This window comes from Macrosteles quadrilineatus, unplaced genomic scaffold, assembly GCF_028750875.1.
Source record: "Macrosteles quadrilineatus isolate MER2022 unplaced genomic scaffold, UCM_ALF_1.0 Scaffold_6__1_contigs__length_79288215, whole genome shotgun sequence".
In the NCBI taxonomy this organism is placed as follows: Eukaryota; Metazoa; Arthropoda; class Insecta; order Hemiptera; family Cicadellidae; genus Macrosteles; species Macrosteles quadrilineatus.
In genome coordinates this window covers 23,603,881-23,626,842 of record NW_026542599.1, presented here as the reverse complement: position 1 = coordinate 23,626,842, position 22,962 = coordinate 23,603,881, and the positions used below count along the sequence as shown (strand labels likewise).

Below are 22,962 nucleotides of genomic sequence, written 5' to 3'. Positions count from 1 at the left end.
TTATATTTAGTCTGTAGCGGAGAGATGAGAAAGCATAGGAAAATTTCATGTTTTTGTTTACCATTAGGAATCCATTAGATTGCTCCCCAGACACCTAAAGTTATGTGGAAGCCAATATGTTTAGTCTGTAGTGGAAAAGTGAGAAAGCATAGGAAGATTTAATGTGTTTGTTTACCTTTGGGAAACCAATCTACATCACCATTCCATTATCTATCTGGGTTTGCCTGATTTGGTTAGATTAGATTAGATTTGATTAGAAGTGTGAAACTTAAACTTCTCAGGTAAGGTAATTGGTAAAAATTGTAACCCTATCGTCTTGGGTTAAAAAATTATATTACGATAAAAGGGTATAATGATAAAACAAACTGATTCGCCACATTTTATTCACAACACAAATGTGGATTAGAACATCAATCTTTCAAATCACAAACTATTGTTGCAAATGATCTTGCTGGTAGATTAAAGTTCATCCATCCTTTCCTTGGAACTTGTATGGAAACATTTTTTTCAACGTTACCCCTGAAAATGTCAAAAGAATTAAAGTCTGTGAGAAATATTTACATAAGCTGAACTTACCTAAGGCAGACTACAGCCAACAAAGAACAAAACATCATGGGTGTTTATAATCAGGTTCTAGGACTTGTCAAGGGGGGCTACCGGAGGTTTAAGGGATGTAAAGTAAAAGGAAGAAGGGATCCTCACCCTGAAAATTTGATAAATTTCGAAAGCTATTTTAAACGTCCTAAACTGTGTCCAAAAACCTCAGTTTTTTATGGTATGTTAAAATTTTTTTTCCCAGGGTACAATAGGGGAAGGTTTTAGCCCCTGTATCCCCCTCCCCCTTAGAACCGCCACTGCACACACAAGTATTAACGCAGCGTACTCTAACTAAACGCTCACCAAAACATACCATAACACACCTTAAATCATTCACTACCTGGTGCCAGTAGGCTTAATACAGAGGAGTGTGATGGCTGGTAATGAACCTGTTACAGTAATCATTGAGATTTGAATGGTCTTGGACAAAGGTTTGGTTTCAGTAACAAAGCTACAAAAGGCATCTTTAATCTATTTACTCACATAATTTCGGCTCAAATACACCCATCAGTATTATCTTCATGCATCATCAGAGCATCTTCATAATCGTAAGTCTATAATACTGATTTAACAGTAGGATTCTAAAAGTCTTCAAAGGCAATGATGATACTCACTTGTTGATAATGACAATCACCAATCTTGCGTCAGGGTTGACCACAGCTGTCGCTTGTATCTCGGTCTGGTCACTAGGAGATATCTCTATCCTCTCAGCGTCTCTCTCGATGAACTTGGTCACATGTCCGATAGCGTAGAACATCGGTTGTTTGTAGAACTCACCACCAGAGGCGTTCACTAGGATCGGACTGTCGACGTAGTTCTTGGCCCAGGTCGGGCCGCCTTGCTCATCAAGAGCCAAGTTCCAATCCATCCAACCGGTTACCCATGCGTTTAGGTTCTAATGATGTGATTTGAGTGTGAGAAAAGATTGTGTATGAGACTTTGGTTATGTTATAAAGAGAAGAATGTTGTAAAACACAGCTATGCCATAACATGTTTACTTGCCAATTGAATTTTAGATATTGAAGTAGAAATTCCACCTATATGAACCAGCCGTAGCCAATGTTTCATTAAAATCAAACATGTAATATTTGAATGAGCTACTCATAAAGTAACGGTACGCTACTGTAATAAATCTCTTTTCTCCCTTGATTTTTGTTGTGTCAAAAACCAAGTGACATTTGATATAACCACATAAAATATGCTAAAGTATACTTAGCATAGATAATAAGTCGTCTTCTCGGTTTTACTAGGTTTCAAGTAAAGTATTTAAAGTTGGTGTACTTATGATAGGAATCAGAAGTTATTGACATCCAGCACAGACTGCTGGTGGTTCAATTCAACAGTAGATTCCACACCCTACAAGAAAAGAGGGGTGTTCAGGGGTCCCCCCTGAAAATTTTTTACTTTTAAAAGACTCCTGGAGACTTTCTAAATCCATTTTTTACAAATAGAACTGTTTACTGTATCCAAAACCTTTGGACTTTAGAAAAAAATTTATGTTTTAATTGATTTCTCCTGTGTCTGATCAGCTTTAGCCCCTGTAGCACCCCTCTTGGAACCTCCAATGTATTCAATTGATTGTAGGGTTTATACTGATTTTTTGAGTTATCAGTGCTTAAAGTATGGATGCCAGCAATTAAGGCCTGAGAATTAAAATCTTCATAATGTTTAGTGAAGTCTAAAAAAATGTATATGTTGATATTTTTTTCGGTCATAATAAAGTAATACCATTTTTAATTCACCTCTATAATATCTGCCAAGTAAGCCTCTCCTCTTTCCCAAGAGCCGAGTTCAACTTTCTTCTCCCACGGCTTATCCCCTAGAAAATATCAACAGCCGGAATATAGAATTTTTATTCTTAATTTAAAGTGCTGTTAAGATTTTAGTAAATAATAATCAAATTATCGATTACAAAAATCCAAGTGTTTTAACCAGTTACAAAACAATCTCATCCATCCTTCACTAAAAATATTCCATTAAAATATAAATCTGATTGCTACATGCATCCTGATAGAGGGGAATCACTGATCTGTCCCAGTTTGGATCAGCAAACATTCAGACTAGAAAGAGTTTTGCTATCCGAAGCTATTTTTTGACTTTTATGAGGCATATTAAAGTGTCTGTTGTGTCAAGAATAGAAATTATGGAATTAGGTGATAATTCTAGTACACTGAAATATACACTGTGATTAGAGGTAAAATAAAATCAATAGGACATTTTTTCACAAACTTGTCTTGTAACAACTTTCAGAAATAACATTATTACATCATACTAATATTATAAATGTGAAAGTTTGTGTGTTTGTTTGTTTATTTGTTTGTTTATTTATTTGTTTGTTTGTTTGTTTGAAGTTCAATCACGCATTAACTACTGGTCGGATTGTGTTGAAATTTGGTATGATGATAGCTCACATTCCCGATTAACATTATAGACATATTCTTACCTCAAAAATTCTTTCGGGCTCCGCCCCAGCGGCTCTAGAGTTTCCCATGTCAACCTTATGAGTATTCATATTTAAAAGGAATTAAATAATTTTGACAGCTGTTTCAACTACACAATTTGTTTCTATGATATTCAATAGCATTAAAAGATTATACAGTTTACCAACAGGGTGCAGCACCCTGCATGTTCTTTATACATTTATGACAACAGCTAATTTGAATCAAGCAGCATCAAAAACCTGAGTGCGAGGACTTTACTTCTTTCTATTGTTTAGGTTCACCTAAACATAGAACATTATGGCTATGGTAGATGTTCTATATACTATAGCATACCGTAGATTATAGTTAACCAAATTTTCTCAAAACGTGTCCTCTCTCATTGCAAATGCAAAGCACGAGTATTTAACTACAATAAGCATGTATACCAACCCCGTACGAAGGACGGGTACTCAGCAAGTCAACCATATAGTAATTGGAAAATATATAATTGGGAAATTACAAAGGTGCTCTCTAGGAGGTTTACAGGTGAAAACAAGTCTTTAGAATTAAATATCAATTAAATGCATTTTAAATACTTACCCTGTGATGCCTCAGTGTACAACAGGAATTTTGACGGATAATTTTGATGGAGCTCTTTAATCACATTGTCCGAAATAAACATATCCCAATACCAGTGGATTGCTATGCCATCTATGAAGTCAAGCACACGGCGATTAGCCTTTACCATCTGCAAAAAATACATCATGTGATTAATAAGGATTAAACCCATTGTAGCCAGAGTATTTTTTATTTCTTTATTAAATTAATTTTAAGGTTAAGTTGTTTATTATATATGTACAGTATTTCAACTTGATGTCCATTTTAAACCAAAATAAAAGCCAAAAAAGACAAATCTGTGTCCTCCTTCTCTACACTGATGCAAAAAGAAGCAAAACAGGGCGTGTTGTGTGCAATCTTTGTTAAACTCACTCCATCATCTTCCACTCAAGCCGGACACCGTTTATTTGGTGGGCCCTCCACTCCAGCTCCAGCTCAGCCACATGTTAGCAGGCTCAATATGGATTTCTCATGAACGGGATTTGAACCTGCGCGTGTAGAAAGACCTCAGTACGTAGTGAACTAGTCAGGGAAATGCCTTGGCCAACTGAGCTACCGTGCCACCTAAGTTTATTTGGCCGATTGCAACTATAAGCACATGACAAGCGCTCGTAAGATGGATTTGAGGGCCAAGCAGTAGGACTGTCTCGCTGCAAATGCGGTCACAAGCTATACTCGTAAGTTATTGTCAATGAGTTAACAAACAACAAATGTTAAAATTGTCAGGCTAATCACCATTTTATTGGCCATCTTGAGTAGGGCAATGAAATATTTAGACAACCCAGTTTGCATTTCTGGTAACTAATTACAGTTCTAATTTATTGGTAATTATCTTACAAACTAAGTGTAATGATCAAAACCTCTACAACACTAGGGCGTAGAGTGTCGGATTTACCACCCGATTCACAAGATTTAGGCAGTTTGAGGGAAAGTTCTTCCACTACTAATTTTTGCTTAATGTATGTTGCAGCTGATTGAAGTTTTGGCAAACCTCAGGATCAGGAGGAGGGGACATATTTCTTCCTAAAACTGCCTAAATTTTGTATATAGTATTCTTATAGTATGGTATATTTGGATATGATCAATAGTGCAGCAGTCCAAGCAAACTTTTCACCAGACAAAACCATGGGTCAATGGTTGAACCTCGACTTGGTCAAGTACAGTTTGAACTCATAAGAAGTTCATACGTCTGGGGTCGAGCTATGTAGAAGAGGCTTACAGATGGTAGATGGTTTGGGAGTTGACAGGATGGAGAAATTTCTTTATCAGTCGTTTTGCTAAGGACCTTCTAGTCTCAGAGCAGGCAATCACACACACTAATCGCTTGCCAACTAATATTCTACAAATACACACCAGATGTTTCACTAGCAATTAAATTTTCGAGCTCATTCCTACGTTTTATTTGAGAGCATGATGTAAACAAAAATATAGAGTAAAAATACTAATTGCAAAATTTTTGTCTAATAATTACCAGATCAATCCACCAAGGCAAGAACAGCCTCTGATCATCAAAGGCGAGGATCAAGGTCTGATTGTGGGTTGAACTACGCAGCTGTGGTCCAAAATAATGCGTTGTCCAGTTGGCAATCCCGAGAGGTGTCCAGCCGAGAGAGTTGAAGTGTTTAACGGGTAGAACTCCGTTGGACGGCTCATTGCCTGTCGATATTGCCCAGATTGTAACGTTGTTTTTATTGTACTCGTCCAGAAATCTTGAAAAAAGTGTTTTAATGTTAAGTTATATAGAAATTTGGGCTTATGGCTGAAAAGGAAAACTAGTGAATGTTGGTGGACAGAGTATGGACATTGATTTTGGATACCTAAGGCAGCATAAAGTACTTCTTTCTCATCTTATTGTAAATATGTAAATGTAAACTTATGCAACTAATCATTTAATAAATTTTTTTCTCTCCTGGTAAATTTCAAAGGATCTATTTTACTCTCTCGTTTATAAGCAACATTAGGTTGGGTTATCTAATTCATGGTTTAAAATTGTTGACAATAAGAAATAACAAAAATCTTATAAACATCAAAATGCACTCTGCCTATTCCGGAAAAAAGCATGGAAGTAAAAATTGCCATCATGCAATTAAGAATTGGAACAAACCTAAGATAGATCCATCTAGTTTTTAGGTTAGCAAGCAATTTGTCTTTGCAAATAGGTACCTAGAGAATGGCCCTTCGAGTTGTTGCTCATAATATTTTCAGATCAAGATCATTATCATACATAGTTTTGATACAAACAAAATAAAGCAGAAAACCTAATAATTTAAGTAACAAAATCGAGTTTGTCTTGAGTAAATTGTATCGGATAGTCTCTTTCGATGTTTAACTTCAAAGAAATCTGACAAGACTTACCTTAAAATGTACTTTGCATAAGAGTCGTAATACTCTGGTTTGAGAAATGAAAGACCAGAAAAGTCGTTGTTTGTTTTCATCCAAGGAGGAGGGCTCCAACTGGCGGCAACTAACTTGATGTTCCTCTTACTCATAGATTGGGCTCGCAGTATCATTGGTATCTACAAAATAGATACGGTACCAAATTATAGTTCTTAATTACGCATATTACAAAATGAACTTAAATTTTGTGGTTTTCAATAGCAAAGCTATATATGAGACATTTCCCTCCGTTCTACATTCATCTTTCATAAATATTTGGGTTACACACCAGTCGTGTCCCTATGTGAATTGATAATTATTAAAAAACCCTAAAATTTAGCAATTTAAACCCTCTAATACATAATTATTCAATTTTGGTTTTAAAAAGAGGTTGGCAGCCTCTTTTAACCTTGCATTTGTCCGTCCACATGGACTACAGATCTGTGCATAGAACGTATCCAGCAATGCAAGGGGTGAGCCAGTATAGTATGAAGGTGAACTGTACTGATAAATTTTAGTGGCAGTGACCAGGATCCGAACCCACGACATCGCTGCCTTGGGCCCGAAGTCCGTGACGCTACCAACTGAGCCACCGACTCACCAAATTCAATTTTAACACAAAACAGGATATCTCTTTCTTTACCTTGTACTTGAGATCCTCCTTGGCCAACGAGAAGTTCTTCAGCAAGGGGTCAGGAAGTCTGTTGTTGTCGTCGTATGAGTACGGGTGAGTTGAGAAATCCGTTCCACTCACTGGCACCCGGCACAAATTGTACTCAATGCCTTCGTCTGAGAAGTAGGATCTAGTCAAGCACAAAGTTAGTTAAAATCATACAGATGAAAATTATTCTTACTTGCATCAAATATTTGTCAACAAAAAAGGAAGGCATCTGATTTTTGGATCTAGTTAGTTTGTAAGATAAATAGTTACCAGAAATAGAATCAGCAGTCTTTTAAAGTTATTTTCGAGTGGTGTGCTCCAGTGTGATAGGTTTAAGTTTTGGTATGGGCACAGAGAAGTAATAATATAAGGTACAAAGAATACATACACTGGGGAAAGACCATGTCCGTCCTTTCAGCCAAGATTTACGTAATTCAAACAAACAAAAAACTTGTCACAGCCTAGCCACTGAGGTTGCCACTTCATAGTAAGGGCGAAACGTCTGTCAACAGTTTATTAGTGACAACGTAGTTGATGCGAATAAACATCCTGAACTTATAATGACCCTGGCAACAAAAGCCTGCGTAAGAAAATAACAAAAACTAATTATAATTAACGATTAATTTATTTATTACTTCAGGGCTGCAAATAGTTTAATTAAATGAATTCTGTAAATGATAGCAATTAATGATTGCAGAGGGCAAAAATATCTTCTTATTTAGAGCAGTGAAAGTACCTATTGAAAAAGTGAGTTATCATTAAATCACTAGACCAATCCCAAGATTATATTAGGGTAACTTTAATAGCGCACATTTACCTCAACAACATTTCCTGCATTTCTTTACCAAGGCTCAGAATGTTGATGCCAGCCGCGTCTGTGAAAGCTCCTCCAAAACCGACGATCTTCTGATATCTGACTGTGGTGTTGATGGTTAATATCAATGTTTCAGAGGTACTTGAACCTGAGAATCAGTGACAGTTTTTAAGAGCACAGTAAATTTAAAGTATTAAACCGGGATTTTCTAGACGCGGAAGAGGAGCTTGGAGAGAGGAACGAGGAGAGCGGACTCCTCTTGTCTTAGGTAATTTTGTTACTGTTTTCCTAGAAGCGGAGCAGAATGCCATGTTAATTGCTTTTCCGCTCTCCACCCTCCGCGCTCCCCTTCCTCGTCTAGGAAATCCCGGGTTTAGGGAGTTTCTGCCCGGCAGCCTGAATTTCAATTCATAATGGCGGATTATGTGGATTGAAGTTATGGATTGAACATGCCTCTATTGTAAAGCTCTCAACATTCTAAAAATAATTTGTTTTCAATGATTGTGTACTTTTTGTGCTCTTCTTAACATATCAGAGCTTGAAATGGATGGGGAACAATTAATTTTTAACTATTATTTAGAAGTTAAAATCACATGTAAAAAAGACTAATTTAAGTTAAAGATTTTCAAAATTATGTTATCATTACTTAAAGAAACAATTACAAAGTTTCAGTTTATCCAGTGCATAGTTTGGATCATTTGAATGTTTTACATTTTATTTAAACTCAATAAACACTTTAATAATGCCACGAGGTTCTTTTTTGTAGGACCATGTTTACACGGTAATCAGCTGGCTGGTGGAACCCAAGGGTATACCAATTTGTAACTCAGTACCGGTACTTGCCTGAATATTTATCAAATAATAAATAAACTAATCCCTCAATTGTTTTCACTCAGTTTTGATTGAGTAAACTTTTTAAATGCTATGTAAGAACACCCTTGAAAAGGGCTTCAGATTTTTCAAAATGAGGAATCTATTAGCATCCAATGACATTATGAGAGAACAACCTAACAACCAAAGCTTCCCGAAGAGCAAATTCTAGTATATATCTTACCCAACAGCCATGAGAGAACTGAATTAGACGTAGCTCCAGGTTTTGTTTCATTTTGACTAAATTTGCCAATATTCTTCTGGAACCGAAGCCCATCTTTGGATGATACGAGTGTCATAAACTCATCTCGGTCTATGGTGTTCTCCTTCCTGGTGATGGTGTCGCAGTAAGTAGCGTTACAAACACACACCTTCCTTTCATCCCCATAGTCTCTCAGGGCACAAGGGTGGGTGTATCCTAAAAATATGTATCATTAGTAAATGATAGAAAAACCTTGCTCCACCACAATATCAGAAGGAGCAAGCAGAGGTTATGTGCAGCAATGCAAAAACAAGTACCTATTTTAAACCCTCTCTCCTCCTGTAAAACTAGAACCACACCCCCCCCCCTGCCAATGACTATGTAAGTACTCCATCTCAGAAGAAAACATGTTTATCCGTCAGAAACACATGAAAAATTATCTATATAATTAATTCGCTACATGAAACTTTGTTGGTTGAACTCCTCCGCCATTTCTTAACCGATTTTATCCATTAACGTCTCATTGGAAAGAGCGTGTCGCGTAGATTTGCAAACTGACCTTACATTTTTGAAAATGTTCCTTGGGCTCTGCCCCAGTGGCTGTTAAATTTCCCATGTTATCCTTATGAAGAACATAATTGTTTACATTTTGATCAGCTGTATAATTTAATTGCTGTTATTTATTTTTCAATTCAAAGTCTTTTAAACTCATTGGAAATTATGATGGCTTTTATTTGTTTTTTAATAACTACTTTACTTCTTTGCAATTGCTCAATTTCGAGCAACGTGTTTACTAGTTGTATATTAAAATGTTAGAGTGAAAACCTTTATCGGCTTATAAAAATTGTAGAATTATTTCCGGCAGTATGATAAAAACAATGAGTGTGGAAGAAACATCTGGTATAAAAACATAACTTCTTGGAAAAACTACGTAGAGTTCTAAAATTAATAATAGCTAAAACTAAACCGGTACATGGATACTGTATTTAAATTCAAACTTACCTGATGTGATTTTAGCTGTTAAAGCTCCAAGGAGGAAAATAAGACATATCATGGCCATATCCTGAAAATTGTGATTTTTAAATTGGCTTACAAAGAGTTTGAAAAACAACTGAAGTTTTTTTGTTGTTTTTAATTGAAATTGAATGATTTAATTTAATTTAAGTTATTAGCTGAATAACTATACAAATTTTCCCATTTATTGACTATTTTATTATTCTGAATACTATATTCTGTCCTTATTCTAAAACAACTTTTGAACAACTTTGGCATTGAATATTTATCTAAAGCACAGACAAAACAAAAATATTTACTCTCTAAAAATATAGTTAATTCATTTTATATAAAAGAGCCTTCTAACTAATAAATAAACAATCAGAATTATAATTTATCTGTGAAAAAATATTATTACTTAGTTTAAGTAATTTTAGTCTAGTTTTATGGTCAAAATTAAACAAATTCCTACAAAGGCTGGTTACAATTACAATTACAATGCTTTAATGATTTATTAAAACCATTGACTATATAACACTATTAAAACGCATACAAAATAATTACTGTTACTGTTAGTAAAATCATAGGTTAGGTTAGCTGTGATATACTTTTTGGGTCACTCACTGTGACTGTGCCAATGATAAAACTTGTTCTCCCACTGACACTGACCAATCAGCTCTCAGCTGACCAACAATCAGCTGATTCAATATCGTAAATTAAAACACATGTTTCAACTTCATTTTTATTAATTAATTGTGCTGCTATTGTTGGTTTCAAATTTATAAAACTCCTATATCGAGAAAACTAAACATAATAATAAATTGGACTATTGATTTTGGTAAAGCTAATTTGATTACAGAAATATAAAATTATGTTTTAGAAACTTATTATAAAAATATAAATTCTTATGATAGTACTGCAACTGTGTAGGCTTTACAACACATAATTCGTGTTTAATTGTAGGTTTACATCCACTTTTATCTTAGGTAGTCAACTATTTTTCAAATTGTCAGTTATTTGGAAATCATTTTGGGGCTAGTTTTCACAATCTCAAGATTCAAAAGGAGAAGGGAGATCAACTCAATTAAAATTACCGTACGGTAAGTCATCAATACATCAAGAATGGGGACTGGCTAGTACCTAACTCCTCATGACTGAAAAACGTTTAATAGACTAATGTATATTAAAATACTCCCACTGTTCCGGTTAAGACTACAATTTAATACAATACTGTATAAGTTCACAAAATTTAGATGGTCTTGTCTTAGGGGAAGAAATCTATCTCCTCCACTTTTGAGCCTATCAATAAAATAATAACTCAACAGCTGAGTTTTTTTGTCAAAATGGCAATAAGCTGCAAAATATAAGAAACAAAAATAATAGTGAAACACCTAAATTTTTAGAACGGAGTAATATCATTGGCTATTGGATACTGAATTAAATGGTCAAAGCCTTAGTACAAAATCAATAACGGAATCAAATTATCATCGATACAATAGACTATAACCAACTGCCAAATTTATACATTAATCTAAAATAGCTAGCCAACCACACGAATGTAGGTATTTTTAAGCCAAGTATGAGTATGAATGAAGATGAGTGACGTGTCTTGTGGTCTTGTTAGTGACTAAGGCCGACATGTTCTAGTTCTTTTATCTATGTTTTTTCTAGACAACGTTATGTTTTATCTATGATACTACCCTAGGAAATAAATAAGATAAATATACAAAATATATTTTCTTTGGAATAGACAAAAGTTTTCTCCGAAGCAAAGCTCAACTATAAACTAACCGAGTATGTTTAATCTATGGCTCAAATAACAATTAATTACACAATTGGTTAAACAGTAATGATAGTTAGTGGAATTAAAATCAATAGGCATGGTGGAAGGATCAATAGGTGACCGTTTTTACCCATCTAGCATAGCTGGTTATTGCACCAATGATCATAGCAACAGCCAATGAGAATCACACATTTTATTGTATCACTTTAGTGACGTTATTAAACTGCGCTAGACTCACCGTACCTTTGATCAAAGGTCTAGACACTGTGGGCAGACGGAAATGCCCACATCAGCTGATCTAACCTCCACCAAACACACTTGCAGTTTGTTGTTTGTTCTTTACTTTTTTTTACTGTTTTCTGCTTGCTTTTTGCTTTTTGCAATTTTGGATATTGTTCCTTGTTGTCAAAAATGGGTGATAATTTAGTTGAAGAAGTTGCTAAAATTAACATTGAAGATGAAAAGGCATGAACTATTTATTACTAGCTATAAGTGTTTAATTATAAGATGATATATGCAATTAATCGTCTTGGTAGAACTTCTATACTTAGACTGTCCAGGAGATACGCCACGGTTCGTAGGTTAGGTTTCTATTGCGTAGCCTAGTATGTGTGGCACATGCCGACACGTTGTGCATGCTTTTGCTAAATGTAATTTTATTTTACAGACTAAAGTTCGCCCTTTTAAACATCTGAATGAATGTTATTTAGACGTTAAATAATCTTGGAAACGTTAGGTTCAGTATCATCTTCAACAACAAAAATGAGCCAATGCCCTGTTTACAAAACAATTTCAATCAATGATGCAACTGAATTTTTTTCTGATAATTACCTATGCCACATTCATAGACAAAATTGAAACTTGTGCCTTACTGCCTTATTAGGTTCAATATCAGTTTCCATTAATTTGTACTTTTAGAGCTGCGACTGGCAGAAGTTTTACCTATGTTTTATCATCAAAATGCTTATTTTAGGCTAAGTAATTGATTTTCCTCGATTACTCGCTCCTAGCAATATTTGGATACATTTAAGGTAGGTACTATAGTTAGCAGAACTCTGCTGCACTTTACTTTAGGTACTACTCTCATTCGAATGAAAATATCGATCGATATATCGATTAATCGATTGTTTCATTTGATATATCGTTTAGTTAGTTAGGTAAGGTTAACCTAACCTAACTAACCAAACGATACATCGAATGAAACAATCGAATAATCAATATTTTCATTCGAATGAGTATAGGACCTAAAGTAAAGTGCAGCCTAGAACTCCACTTAGCTTATCTGAAAACAAATTAGATTTCACGGCACCTGACACACTGTAAACTCATTTTAAGGGGAAGATTAGGAAACCAAGTGAATCCCTATTAAGTATCTAACTTAAATATCTCATGTTATATAAATGGAAAAATTATAATAAGTTAGAATTTAAACTCAAATTGCAAGTGAAGTGGCGTAAACTGTGTCCATGTCCTTATGGTATTTCAGCATCATCTCATCAACCAATTACTCCCAATAAGCTAAGTTTTATGCATACCATTAATTACCTAAATTTGACTTTTGAGTCGCTGCTACACTTGCACCTTAGTCCTGACAGTTGCCACTAAACTGTGGGCTCATCGTTTTGTTTGTATGACTCAATCTAAGTTCTAAGTTCTCAATCAGTAAGAAGTTATAAATTAGTAAATATGAGACAGGTCAGTGAATTACGCCGACACAGTATTCCTGTAGGCTACTTAAGAGGATTCAGTTCTTGAATGTATTGGTTTTGTGTTGCAGCGCTCTGTGTAACCATCCATTTTGAACAAAGATATGACAGAAATCAGTTTGGACAAGTTAAACAAATACTTATCTGAAAACAGTTATATATCTGGATACCAGGCTAGCCAAAACGACAATATTGTTGTTGATTACTTACTGAATCAAGATTTCAAAAATCATACTCATATTTCTCGCTGGTATAATCATATAACCAGTTTCGGCTCGAACCGTAAGTCGTTCCCAGAGATTACAGACGTCAAACCAACGTTTGACTTGAGCTGTATCAAAGGATCTACGTCTGAGGTGAAGTTCATTGACAGTAAAAGCATGCAGTGGCTTCTTGTGATCGCACATCTCCATGTCTGATGTGTTTTTTTTTGTTGTTGTTGTAGGGTAGTTTGAAGACTACTGTAATTTAGGTAAAAATTCAGCTTCTTAATCTATCAATTTATCAATTTTAAACAGCAATCAGGAAAATTTATTGATCTATTAATTAGGCTAAATCCAAACGTGAATCAATTTAACAAATTTACTCGTTTAACCTAACTTTTTAGCTGCAGTTAGGTGGCTTTATAGAGATCATATTGTCAGGCCACTCAAAGATATTGTGGGTTAGAAAATTGTGAACTAACGCTATATTATCAATAACCATTTTAAGTTTAGAATTTGCCAGTCGGTTTCTTCAAATGGAAGCGCATGGAATTTTTGGACCATGAAAAACATTCATAATCAAGCTGCTTGGTCTGTGGTACCCCTTGATCAAGTTCTGTGTACAGTGTAGGTACCTCTACTCCTGTTTTAGTAGCTGGCGCTCCTGTTCGGGAGCTCAATGTCCAACTAACTAGGGCCTTAAGAATCAGTCGGGATTTTGTGATATTAGCTCTACCAGACCAAAAGAAACATTATTAAAAGACTTTTTCCATACTTTTTCACTTCTTTTTCTTGGTGTTGACGTCAGCAGCATTTTTACTTGTTTGAAGAGTTACACAGGATAAGCACTTAAATACTTGGGGAAGCAGTCCAAACCCATGTGTTGCGAATGTGATAGGAATTGAACCCGTCCATCCCGCACCGAAGTCCGAGATGCTAACCACTAGGCTAGCAACTTTCTTAACTACCTATCTCTTTCAGCTAGAGGTTTCCAAAATAAATATTGCAAACAACCACACTCGAATAAAATTGAATTTTTATCACTAGATAGATCTCTTTCAGGGCAGTAGCAGTCTTTCCAGGGTCAAAATAACTGGTACCGTGAACCAATCTTTAAGATTGATTGAATAAACCAATAAACCTTTATGTTCTCTGCAAAATTGCTTTTGTTTTGAAGCAGGTAGATGCAACACACTTTGTCCCTCATCCTGTTCCTGCAGATGGCATACTCCACCAATTCTAAATTGCAACAACATTTCCACATGAAAAACTGCAAGTACCAAACAAATTGATGCAATGATTGAGTGAGAGATCTTAAAATAGGCCTAATGAAATAATCATAATGAAATGAACACTCCTCAACCACTGCAGTATAACAACTTGCAAATTTGATAACTGATTTTTCAGAGCCTTTTGCTTGGCTTACTGTTTGTTGCCTTTTTGGCCAAGTTAGGTACTGTCTGAGGAACTGTCTAAAAATATTGAAACATTGAGTATACGAAAACGGGCATACATTTTATTAACGGTTTGAATGTGGATTAACCCAGACCGCTTAAGTAAATGGGCCCAGTGCTACAGGAGGTTTTGGGTTTGTTGGGAGCGCAAGGAAGAGAAAAATTCCCCCGCAAGAAAAGGGTAGAATGCAAATATCTCTCAGGCCCATAGCGCGTCAAATGCAAACCGTTGGGCTGTAGGAAACCAAAACTTCCCTCGAGATTAAATTGAGTTAAGATTAATTGAATTTTTTGTGGTGTATGAAATGTGAGAAAACAGAACTATCACAACTATTCAAAACTAAGTCATAGATCTAACCACTTGAATTTTGTTAAATGTGTAGAATGTTGGTCCAAATGAATTGAGTGAAAAAATGGGCATGCTTTATTAAATTGTGTAGTTTTAGATGTAAAAGATAACATCTCAAACCTTAAAATCACACTAACATGTTTTCATTCTCTTATAATATATTATAGATTTACGAGACAATTTAATATCGTGTAACTTTATTAGAAAAGCTTTGATAACTTTCCCAAGACAATTGTAGCTTTGTTTCAAAAAATTCTTTATCGTCTATCGTTAATACCATTAGCCATAAAATGATATAATTACCGGTACCTAAAAATATATTTTTAGCAAACTAAGTACAGTACGTTCATTAGAAACTGAGGTCTAAATTTATACAGTAAAACTTGACTAATAACTTACAGTGACGTTTAGAACCTTAAACACTGTAGCCTACATGGAATGATCAGTAACCTAAGCCATAAAAATAAATACAACATTCTGTTTGTTTTGGTGATAATGCACTTATTTAGGGACCAAACGTTGACCTTTTATCTAAATGCAAAGAGACATTTACTTTCAAGATAACACTCAGTCAACTCTATCAGTATTCTCACTAGAGTGGGACATTTTCCTTCAGAAGTTCCTAGTGCGGAGTTTAATTTTGAAACAGTTTTAAAATAGAATCGTCCATTATGTTTGAGGAAATTGATAGGATTAAATCAGTTCTAAATCATCTCAGTGAATTGTCTGCGGAACAGAAGAAAGTGACCGATGTTGTTACATACAATAAAAGAAAAATTGACGATATTTTTTCCATGATGCACAACAAGTCTTTACAAATCAACATTTGTACGAAGGAAGTCAAGGAAATGAAGGCGACCTGCAATAAATTGAGGAAAGAAATGGGCGAATTGAAGTTTCAAGTGTTTGATTGTCGGAAAGCTATTAAAGCGAGCGAAGCACTTCCTCATGCACCAGTTGTGGCGAAACAGAATAAAAAAGTTCACTGGGCTGACGAACATGCGATACATCAATCTTATCTACCTTCGCCAGTGCATAGAACATACTTTAATGTTAACCACGAAAGTTATACGGTAATAACTCATTGTGTGACAACAGGCTGTTATAAGTTGTATTATGTTTCTACTTTTACTGTATAGAACATCAGTTAAAGCTTATCATAATTTATAGCTGTCTAGTATTTAGATAATACAGTTCAAGTTTTTTCTCTTCTCTGTGTTGCATGATGGTCACCAAAGAAAATACAATCTATAAATAATCGAGTAAATTTTTTTTAAAATAATGCTACTTGAAACAAGTGACAATCATAAAATCATAATTTGTTATCAGTTGCATAACTTTGAGATAGAGTAGTGGTTTAGTGCACTATAGTTTGCTGGTTTCGTTGATCAGTTTTTCTGCTTAGCTCACTAGTTTTTGTTTTGAAATGTCTGCATTGTTTGGTCCTGTCTGTTTTGCTATGGTGTTTTGTTTGTTGGTCGGATTGCATGTTTGCATTCCAATAGTTCGTACCAAAGAAGAACATAGACAGGTTGTTGCTGGTGGTAGGCTATGATTTTTATTTTGTTAGTTTAGCATGTATTACTAGTTTAAATTTTAACTGTCATTTGAAAATATTTATTACCGTACTGACTTTGAATTTTAATGCCAGTTGTAGTAGTTAGTGAGTGGCTGCCTAGTAATATTTCACACATCTTTAAGTAAGTTACTAAAAAATAATATTGGTTACTATAACTGTTACTGAATTATAACTATATGAATAGTAAGTTTGAAGAAATTGTATTTTGTTACCCTTTTTAGCTATCAATTAAATGTTTAAGTTTAAAGTTTAAGAATGCTGTCCATTTTTAATAGGCCTAATTAGTTTTAGATATTAAGTACCTTTTACTTTTCACAATGGAAAATTCAGACTATTTGTCCTCATCTTATCCAAATTCTTTAGATTCAAATTTCCAATCAAATTTAAACTTGCTTTTTAAGTTAGTGGGTCCATTTGTCAAATATTGGGTTGCTATATTTCTCATTAGGAACAGCAATAACTTAACGGTGTTGTTATAGTTTATAAATTCCATCAATAATGAAGATTTTTTTGCTTTTCAGCTAAGAAAAATGAAAGAAAAGAAAGCAAAAGAAAAAAGCGGCGGTGGGCCTGAAAAAACTACTGCTTCCGAGCTCAACCCATGGCCTTCATATATTCAGGTAGGACCTATTGACAGTCATAGTGAATACTTTATACCAATGTCTAAAAATGCAAAAATTTGAATAAGACGAAAAGAAAAGTAGAGAAATAAGGATGAAAATAAACGGTAGGCCTATCAGCAATCTGACACATACATTCTCCCATTAGCTTGTCAAGTCTTATCATGGGTAAGCAGTGGTAGTTAATATGATTTTTATGGGAACAATTTTAGAAGTTGCAATAATCCTACAGTTGGATGTAAAATTAAATTTTGTTTAGACTTATAAGAATATATAAAATAGGCTACTAAATTTAAAAATTAAAACGAGTTGACCTGTTTTTTTTTTAAATCCGATTTTTCTGCTATTTTCTGGGCATAAGAGTTTAACGGGTTATACCATTTAATTTAAAAATATAATTATAATGCCTAGATAAGGTCAGTTTAACCAACCAGTTTTGAAATTCAGGGTAGATAGACTGCCTTAATTTTTGTTTATGGACAGATGCGGCTTAATGGGGATTGAGCTGGTCTAGTGGTAGTGTGTGGGACTTTGGTCCCTGAGGTTCAAATCCTGCCAATAAAAAAGAAGGATTATCCAAGTGATAATACCCTCTAGGCATAGCCTGATTCAATGCGTAAAACCATGCTTTAGCTCGGAGTAGCCTAGGATGTGAAGGTGAAACATAAAAATAAAATGCAAATAGAAGTAAGAAAGGGTCTCAACTAAATATTTATTACAGGAAAGAATTGCTATGTGGGACAAGCTGAAAGCGCAGTACGATGCTGAAATAGCAGCCAAAGTTCCGGAAAATATCACCGTAACACTGCCTGATGGTAAACAAGTCTCGGCTCAGTCCTGGAGGACGACTCCCTACGATGTGGCCAAGGGCATCAGGTAAGCATATTGTAATATTACCTGGACGAAATAAAAATTACTATGCTGAGTAGCTCTGTAAGGTTGATCACAAAATAAAAGAAAACGAGTTAAAGAGAGAACATTTAAATCTAATAACATCTCAACACTAAACAAAACATCACAACAAAAACATAAACCATATGTTTCACCAAGTAAACAGAGTTTTACTTATCATATGATCCACTACACTTCTTCAGATAAAGCCTCTCTGGTGTAGTTCTGCATGCTTTCGTTTTAAAAGTCCACCAACCATATCCTTGAACAGCTCACCAATTCTTGATTTTGAAACAAATGAGTCAAAATTTTTGTGTAACACTGTTCAGTATGCACCGTACAAAATAATAATGATAATGTTATTGTGATTTCTTTCATTGTTTAGTATAGTACTGAAATTAGTAATTTAGCATTACTTATGGTTTCAAAACATAACCATTTATTTTTGCATTACCTCATTGGTATCTGCAAACCAAAACCAAAACTTAAAATCGTATCTTGAATCTTGAAACCCTAACCCTAAAACATTTTTAGTTTCCTAGTAAAGGTTACAATAGCATCAGTTGAAGAGTTGTCTGTAATTGACTTTGTGTTGTACAGCCAAGGCCTAGCAGACAACACAGTTATATCCAAAGTGAACGGAGAATTGTGGGACATTGACCGTCCTCTGGAAGCAAGCTGCAAACTGGAATTGCTTAAGTTCGACAATCCTGAAGGTAAATATGAACTAATGTGTGGTTTATAAATACTCTTCATGGTATGATTATAAAGGTTCATGGTATTGGGTTCAATTTTGTTTGAACGTTTTTGAAAACAATCTTGATCCCAACTTTGAAACCATGAACCTCTGTTGTGGTTTGGTCACAAAGAAAAATAAAATTGATGACAAATCCAAAATTTAGCATTTTTCTCACTTGCATGACAGTTTCATAATACAGTAGACCCCCTCTTAACCGACCTCGTATTAACCGATAATCGGATTATCCGCCTTCGACTGTAAAATAATACAGTTTGTTTTAACCGACCTTGATTTGAGAGCAGCTCGGTTTAACCGCCGCTTTCTAGGAATCTCGGCATTTCCGCTCCCACGCTGGGCGATGAGAACTGAACCATACGCTTATCTCCACAGGATATGACTAACAATAAGCTATTTTGTGTTGAGCACAAAAAATATAGCATAGGCTAGCCTATTGTCAGTTTGTCATCATCGTTCGTAGCTCGAGCACAACTGATCTGATTTGTTATCTGTGCGGCAAATTTATAACATCATAAAGTGCGTTACGATTTTGAGAACTGATTATCTTATCGCCGGAGTAAACAAACAACGCTACATGTAAGGAAGGCAGGGAAAGGGGGTTAACAACTCCAAGGTCAAGATAGTTTTTGTGCCTCGAGCGTCCAGTGAGAGGCTATAAATAAACGTCCTGTTTTGTAACAAAATGGTCGCTTGTATCTTTAATGTCGACAAAAGGTTCTGTACTGTATTACGATGTATTTGGAAAGCATCAATTAATACATTACAGTATTAAAGTTATTAAAATAGGAATTTTATTGACTCTTGCCTAGTATTATCTATATACTTATTTAAAGCACGATTTTTGTGACAATTACTCCTCCGAAACTACTGAACCGATTGACATGTTTTTTGTGTCATTGGAAAGAGGGTAACGTGAAGTTGTGCAGGAAACTTTCTTTTTAGGGAAATAATGAGAGATTGAGGCCCTCAGAGCCCTTTAAAGTTTCGTATTTCTCCATAAGGATAACATGGGAGATAATTTTTATTTACAGAAACATATGTTTGTTACTTGAAAATAGTCAAAGTCTACTACATAATAATTGCTGTGTATTATGACTCTTAATGTATACCTACTACATTTCAATGAAGGATTGTGTACCTTAAAGTTTGCCCATAATGGATCTTACTACTTTATTTTAATGCTGGGAATAGTAAAATTTAGTGGAGAATAAGTTAGGTACCATGATTTAAAAACTTTACTATAATAATTTATGTATTTAAATCACAAATCTTTGACATTAATTCATTTGAAACTAAACAGCTGATCGACAAATCAAACAAATCATCTTCTTCATGTGAATAATGTTATTACACAAACATAGATTTTTTAACCAATATCTTGATTCTTTTTTACTTGTGGGTGTATTTTGAGTTTGCAGTTATGAAAGCACCAAGCCAAGTAACTTTTTTCAAATTTTCTTTATAAACTAACAGTATTAATGAATTACTACATAAACTTGACAAGTCAGGAAATTAATTGTCAGTTTACCAAGGGGAAGAAGAGTGGGTCCTTGAAACAGACGAAGGCGCAGACACCCAGTGGATTGCCAAGACACAGATTAGACTAATAAAAGGGGGCAGTGGTTTTATTGATGAGGAATATTAATACATCAAAAAGGGCCTTATTAATGGCACAAGGCTTTGTGATCAGAATGGTTAACAACTTAATAGAATGTAAAGTCTTAACTGGAACAAGTGAGTGGGGACATATTTTGATTTCGAGGATAAAAATTTACCCGTCTGAAACAAACTTACCTTTTAAAATGGAAAGATGCTAATTTCTGTTACCTTTGGCATTTGCAGCGCTGTTCTTACCCAGACCAATTTCAGTCATGAGCAACTATATTATATGTTGTTTTAAGTAGGCTACATCTATTAATTAATAGGATAAGCATATTCGTTACGGAAAACTCTGTCCAAGGTAATCTTCCTGAAGGTAACTTTAAGGCTAAAATCGTAGTATTCATGGAAGTGCTTTTGTGATAAAAATATTTTTTTTAGTGTTTATTTTTAAAAGTGTGTTTTCTTCAAGCAGCATTTTTATGACCCTCAAAATATGCTACATAGGCCTATTGGTTTGATATGATAAAATGTTTTGTTAAATGTGTTATAAAATCTTTAAAACATAACTACCCTATAACCTTGCTCGCTGCCTATAACATACTTGAACTTGAACACTTATTAATTTACTAAATATAATACACATACAGCTAGGAAATGGCTGGACAGCTTCCCTTCCAAGGCTTCATTATTATTGTAGGTATTTAATTTTCGACGTCGAGTCAATATATGATACGATGAATTTGTTTTCTAAATTCATATGTTATTTTGCGGCGCATTGAGCCGCACAGGTTCACTAGTAATAATATATTCCACTGAAAGTAGGCCTAATTGACTTAACTGTGTTTTGTGTTTATTTGTGACTTTTCTATCAATATGAAAAAGGAGTTAAGAGTAGTTTATTTTTTAAATAATGCAAGTGATTATATAATTCCAAATGAATAGCACTTCATTATGTTATGATTTTAGGGATTGCCCGTTTTATCTGACCTTTTGAGTTATCCGACCTAGGTCCGGTCCCATTAGGGTCGGTTAAGAGGGGGTCTACTGTACTAGTGATGTGTTGAAAAGGAACCACAATCTCAAAGCCACTGAACATTTGGGGAAGTTTTGATTTTGAGATGGCACAAAACAAATAATATTGGAGAGTCTATGTTTAGGTCTAGGAACAACAAAAATGTCAAATCAGCTCATTGGTTGTAATCGGTGGTCGGTAAATTTAACATTGTTGGCTCCAAAGTCTGCCTGCAAACGAAGAACCTCACACTAAACATCTTGGTTCTTCGCTGTATAATGTACATTTAACTGAAATACAATTTTTAATTATTTTAATTTTGTTGCGATCAAGATTAATCCACACCGTGGTTAATCCACTTGTGGATAAGCGAGAGTCTATTGTAGGCTATAAGGTCTGTACGTAACTAGATTGCTATCACGATAACATACTGAATATTTTGATAAATGTTTGTTCACCTGTCTTAACAGATGTCTTTAATCAGCCTTACAACTCTACGCAGATCATCTGTTACTTACTAATCATCATACTTGTGTTGATGATAATGTCTTACATTTCAGTAATTCAATCAACAAAAAAGTATTTTTTAAATGAGTTTTCAAAAATAATCTGGTTATATAAAAAAAAGTGTACAGTCCCGAATACCTGGTCATTGGTAATCCGACTTTCCATGTCATTCGACCGTCTCTGCAGACAATCGAGTACTATAGAATCGCGCGTTATTTCTGTGTGATGGGGTACTTTGACGAACCCTTTTCTCGGTTATGTCTGTACCTGAAAGATACTCAAATTTTTTGTTAATTATTTTCCGTATAATCCAACCTATTCTTTTATTTACCTTATTTAACCTTTCCATGATGGTTTAGGTCAGGTTAGTTAACTCCCTACCACTAAAAAAATCTATTTACCCAAATTTTCATAATTGTTGAATTTGCTCCCAAAAGGGATAATTTGCTATACTGACTACACGTGTTGGTACCACTGTTACAGCTGAGCAGGTTTTCTGGCACTCCAGCGCTCACATTCTAGGCGAGGCCATGGAGAGAGTGTACGGAGGCTGTCTGTGCTACGGACCTCCTATTGATTCTGGCTTCTACTATGACATGCATATTGCAGACAGACAGGTAACCCGATGACAACAATAATTTTTGCCACACTCCTCTGTTTTAATGGACCTACTCAAGGGTTTGGTCTGAAAACAGCTGTTTGCCGTCCAAATGAGATTTCATTATGTACTACTGTTCGCTAATTGATTTTACCGGACACAGCTGATTGTAATTAGCCTATTTCTAGTTAAATACCTCCGGTATTTTAAAAACATAAATAGATACTATTAATGGAGGCCTAGTAAAATTTTAAAATCGTAACAAATTAATTTTATTTTTGTACAGAAATGTCTGTTCATAACAGCGTCAAAACTCCTAACCTAAAATACAAAACTTTATCTGCTAACGT

The 22,962-nt window shown here is 34.8% G+C and overlaps 2 protein-coding genes across 6 annotated transcripts in view; one reads left to right on the top strand and one right to left on the bottom strand.

The window, feature by feature from the left end:
- Positions 1-366: 366 nt before the first annotated feature.
- Positions 367-10,205, bottom strand: LOC128997084 (lysosomal acid glucosylceramidase-like). The gene is made up of 11 exons (XM_054422661.1): positions 10,105-10,205; positions 9,561-9,621; positions 8,541-8,774; positions 7,490-7,634; positions 6,655-6,814; positions 5,991-6,151; positions 5,107-5,344; positions 3,618-3,765; positions 2,340-2,416; positions 1,212-1,492; positions 367-519 (listed from the first exon to the last, which is right to left on the bottom strand). Exons 2-11 carry the CDS (start codon positions 9,616-9,618, stop codon positions 411-413), a joined length of 1,611 nt encoding a protein of 536 aa, XP_054278636.1. The 5' UTR covers positions 9,619-9,621; positions 10,105-10,205; the 3' UTR covers positions 367-410.
- Positions 10,206-11,708: 1,503 nt separating this feature from the next.
- The window catches only part of LOC128996331 (threonine--tRNA ligase 1, cytoplasmic-like), a 28,061-nt gene continuing 16,807 nt past the window's right edge, over positions 11,709-22,962 (top strand). Inside the window, exons 1-6 of one of the 5 annotated variants that reach the window (XM_054421587.1) lie at positions 11,713-11,799; positions 13,112-13,396; positions 17,147-17,245; positions 17,967-18,121; positions 18,737-18,852; positions 22,498-22,631. In XM_054421587.1, the coding sequence (XP_054277562.1) occupies positions 13,145-13,396; positions 17,147-17,245; positions 17,967-18,121; positions 18,737-18,852; positions 22,498-22,631 (756 nt within the window). In that variant the 5' untranslated portion in view covers positions 11,713-11,799; positions 13,112-13,144. Of the gene's footprint in view, positions 11,916-13,111; positions 13,397-17,146; positions 17,246-17,966; positions 18,122-18,736; positions 18,853-22,497; positions 22,632-22,962 lie in introns of all 5 variants that reach the window. The other 4 variants (XM_054421585.1, XM_054421589.1, XM_054421588.1 and 1 more) reach the window with 4 other exon arrangements.